Source organism: Parus major, chromosome 2 (genome assembly GCF_001522545.3).
Source record: "Parus major isolate Abel chromosome 2, Parus_major1.1, whole genome shotgun sequence".
Taxonomy (NCBI): domain Eukaryota; kingdom Metazoa; phylum Chordata; class Aves; order Passeriformes; family Paridae; genus Parus; species Parus major.
The window spans coordinates 6,940,625-6,943,754 of NC_031769.1; the positions used below are offsets into that span (position 1 = coordinate 6,940,625).

General features: G+C 57.1%; 1 protein-coding gene and 1 long non-coding RNA gene across 4 annotated transcripts in view; one reads left to right on the plus strand and one right to left on the minus strand.

Moving 5' to 3' along the window:
- Positions 1-3,130, plus strand: part of DPP6 (dipeptidyl peptidase like 6) — a 539,231-nt gene that overhangs the window by 144,156 nt on the left and 391,945 nt on the right. The window contains exon 1 of one of the 3 annotated variants that reach the window (XM_015619739.2): positions 637-929. The exons of the other annotated variants lie outside the window; for them this stretch is intronic. Within the exon in view, the coding sequence (XP_015475225.1) occupies positions 729-929 (201 nt within the window). The 5' untranslated portion in view covers positions 637-728. Of the gene's footprint in view, positions 1-636; positions 930-3,130 lie in introns of those variants that run through there. 3 annotated transcript variants of the gene reach the window in all.
- Positions 251-896, minus strand: LOC107200793. The gene is made up of 2 exons (XR_001519762.1): positions 807-896; positions 251-643 (listed from the first exon to the last, which is right to left on the minus strand). It is a non-coding gene; the product is annotated as an uncharacterized LOC107200793 (long non-coding RNA).

Below are 3,130 nucleotides of genomic sequence, written 5' to 3' on the forward strand. Positions count from 1 at the left end.
AAAAAAAAAAATAGGCAGGAAAAACCCCCAGTAGGTACCGAAAAGGAGATGATCGTAGAAGGGCCCTCCTTCCCACGAAGAGCAACGTGCTTTGAATGAGGCTTCCCAGCCTCTTCCACTCCGTCTCACACACTCTGTCACTCTGCCTGTCGCTTGTGCACACTGTTGGTATGCGACCTCGGAGGCGACTGCTCCGCCACCTCTGCCTGGGGAGCCGCTGACAGCCAGCGATTGAGCCAGCCCCCCTTCCTTTTTTTTTTTTTTTTTTTTTTTTTCCCTGCTTTTGCAAACACACACGCACACCCCCAAAGCACATTTAATGCTGATCCACTCAGGCGCCATTATCGGGGGTACGTCTTCGTGGAGTGTTTTGGTTCTTTTTTTTCCTCTTCTATTTTTTTTTCCCTTCCCAACACTGGATGGTGCAGCGTTCCCGGGGCCTGTGGTGTTACGGCTCGATTGCGTTTTATTATTTATTTATCTATCTTCTGTCTTCTTCCTCTCATCACTCCCCCGTTTCTGGTCTCTTGAATCCCCCGGCTTCTCTCCGGGTGCCGGTGCAGAGGACCGGGGAGCAGGATCCTCCTCGCTCTCCCTCCCACTGATGTGGGACTGATCCTCACCCGCGTGTAGCATGCTGTAGCTAAAAAAGAAGAGAGGAGGGGAAGAAAAAAAAGAAGCGGCTCTCTCTTTCCCTCCCTCTCGCTCGTTTCCCGCGGACTGACTTCATGGCTTCGCTGTACCAGCGGTTCAGCGGGAAGATCAACACCTCCCGCTCGTTCCCCGTTCCCCCCGAAGCGAGTCACCTCCTGGGCGCCCAGAGCAGCGAGGAGGACGGCGCTGCCGGCAAGACCCCGCGTCCATTGCAACAGGAAGGCAGCCGGCCCCGCTTCCAGTACCAGTCGCGAAGTGACTGCGAGGAGGAGGATGTAAGCGCCGGTGTCGTTCGCGTGGGGTTGGGTTGGGTTTTGGGTGCCCCCCCCTCCCCGCCCCCTGTCCTGCGGGATGGCTGTGTGCCCCTCTAAGCTGGCAGCGATTTCTTGCGGTTTGTCCGCTCTTCCTGGCGGGTCTTTGCGCTCCTCTCCTTCCCCTGAAGTGCCGGGGATGGTACGGGACGGAGCCCGCTGGGAGTCGAGGGGAGCCAGGGCTCGCCCGCCCCCGCAGCTCTCCCCGTTGCCGAGCTCCTTGCGCTGCTCTCGCTCCCGTGGAGCGGGGCTGGGGGGCGCGGGGTCAGCACTTCAGCAAACGCCAAGTGCCAGCTCCGTCCGGCTGTCCCCAAGCTACGTGACAAAGCTCCCCATCTCCCTTTTATTTTTTTAAATATATATTTTTAATTTTTTATTTTATTTTTATTCCGTTTTTTACCCTTTAACACTCTCCCGGGCAGAAGTCTTCACCTCGTCCCTCCCTCCTCGCTTTCCTGTCAGTCTCCCCCTAACCTGGCAGCAGGGAAACTTTTTAACCCCTGAGCAGCCGTTTCTGGGTGTCTCTGTCCCCCTCCCCGATGCCCCCGGGCGAGCCCCCGCGGGGAAGCCGCAAACTTCGGCCGCGCACCTTCCGCTCCGCGCTGCTTCGAGAGCAGCGACTTCAAAGGGTGCATCTGCATATCGCCTTAGTAACGAGTCACTAATCCAGGCCGCTGGCTGCCTGCTGTGTCCGATGGAGTTAAACTAGTCTGGGTCGATTGCCCCCGGTTCTTTCGGGGTGGCGAGGAGGGGGACGGGGGATTTGGAAAGCAAGAAGACTGAGGGAACAAGGGCCAGTGATAAACCAAAACATGTGGCTCCGCATCGCTGGCTGGTGTTAGGTTTTGCAGAGGGATTTGAGAGTGTTTTGCCTCTGTGGAAGCACACACAAGGGGAAGCAAATGGCTGCAGTTGGGAATAATGTTTGTGTCTGTTAAAAATACTTCTTGCCCGAGTGGGACGCGTTAGCTTTGCAGCAGGGTTTAGCTTTGGCTCTGGGAGCCTTCCCAAGCAAGGCACAGATTCAAGCCACAGCAGCGAGTTGCTTCTCTCAGAGGAGAGAGTTGTGGATGCAGTCCTCGGATTATCTTTTAAATCCCTGTCCACTCCCCCGTCCCTTCGTAAAGACATTAGTGGTCCACAGAGCAAGTGCACTTCAGTCAGCGATGGGGCCAATCGACCTAAACCTCTCCCCGAGGTGACTGAATGCTGACAGCCCCGGGGGACAGCAGTGACAGGGATCTGAATTGACTCTTGCCGGTGACCCGTTCAGCAGCAGCGATCTTGGAACTGCTGCTCCTTGGCCCTGGCCAGCTGCAGGAGGACACCGGGCCCCTTTCCTGGGCACCCACCCGTGGCTCTCTCCGGTGTGGCTGGGGACAGGGGGCCCTTCCCGGCGGTGTGCTGGGCTCTAGGTGTCGCTGCGAACCAGCGGAGTGCCACCTCCAGGGCTGGGCTCAGGCACATTTTCCTCATTGTTTTAATTTCGCTTTCCTGGGTTTGGAGACAGCAGATGTCTGGAGCCGCTTCTCTGGTCACCAGAAGCGCTGAGTCCGGAAGCAGAGGAAAGCCTGCAGTTTAGCATGTACAAGTGATTTCTGCTGACAGGCTCCAAAATAATATTAATGAAAATACACATAACTTCTAAAACGAAAGTTTTACTCGCTTTTCTTCCCACCCCTCCTTTCCCCTCCCCGAGCTGTGTGGGTGAAGAGTACTGCTGGGCACTGCTGTCTGTGCCTGCCTAGTGTCTTCTGCACTGAAGAGCAAAAAACTGTGGGATTTGGGGTGACTTCTAAACTCACGTGGACACTTAGTGTGAATTGTTTCTAAAGGGGGCAGCCTGTCTAAGAGAGTCCCCTGGCCTGGGTCGGCAGTTCACAGGTTCTCCCTTCCAGCAGAGACTGGGAAACCTGCGCTGGTGGTGTCCGGCAGAGGGTCCTTCGGGTCGGGAGGATGAAGTCATGACAAGCCAGTGGAAATGGACTTTAAGTCGTGTGTTCCAGGGAGCGGGGGTCCGGCCCGAGGGGCCAGGCGCCGGCAGGAGGGGGCGGGACTGCTGGAGGTGTCCGCGGTGCTGAACCGGAGCGGAGCGGGTCAGGGGGAGCTGTCCGAGGTGCCGAAGCCCTTGTCCCGTGTCAGGGGGAGCTGTCCGAGGTGCCGAA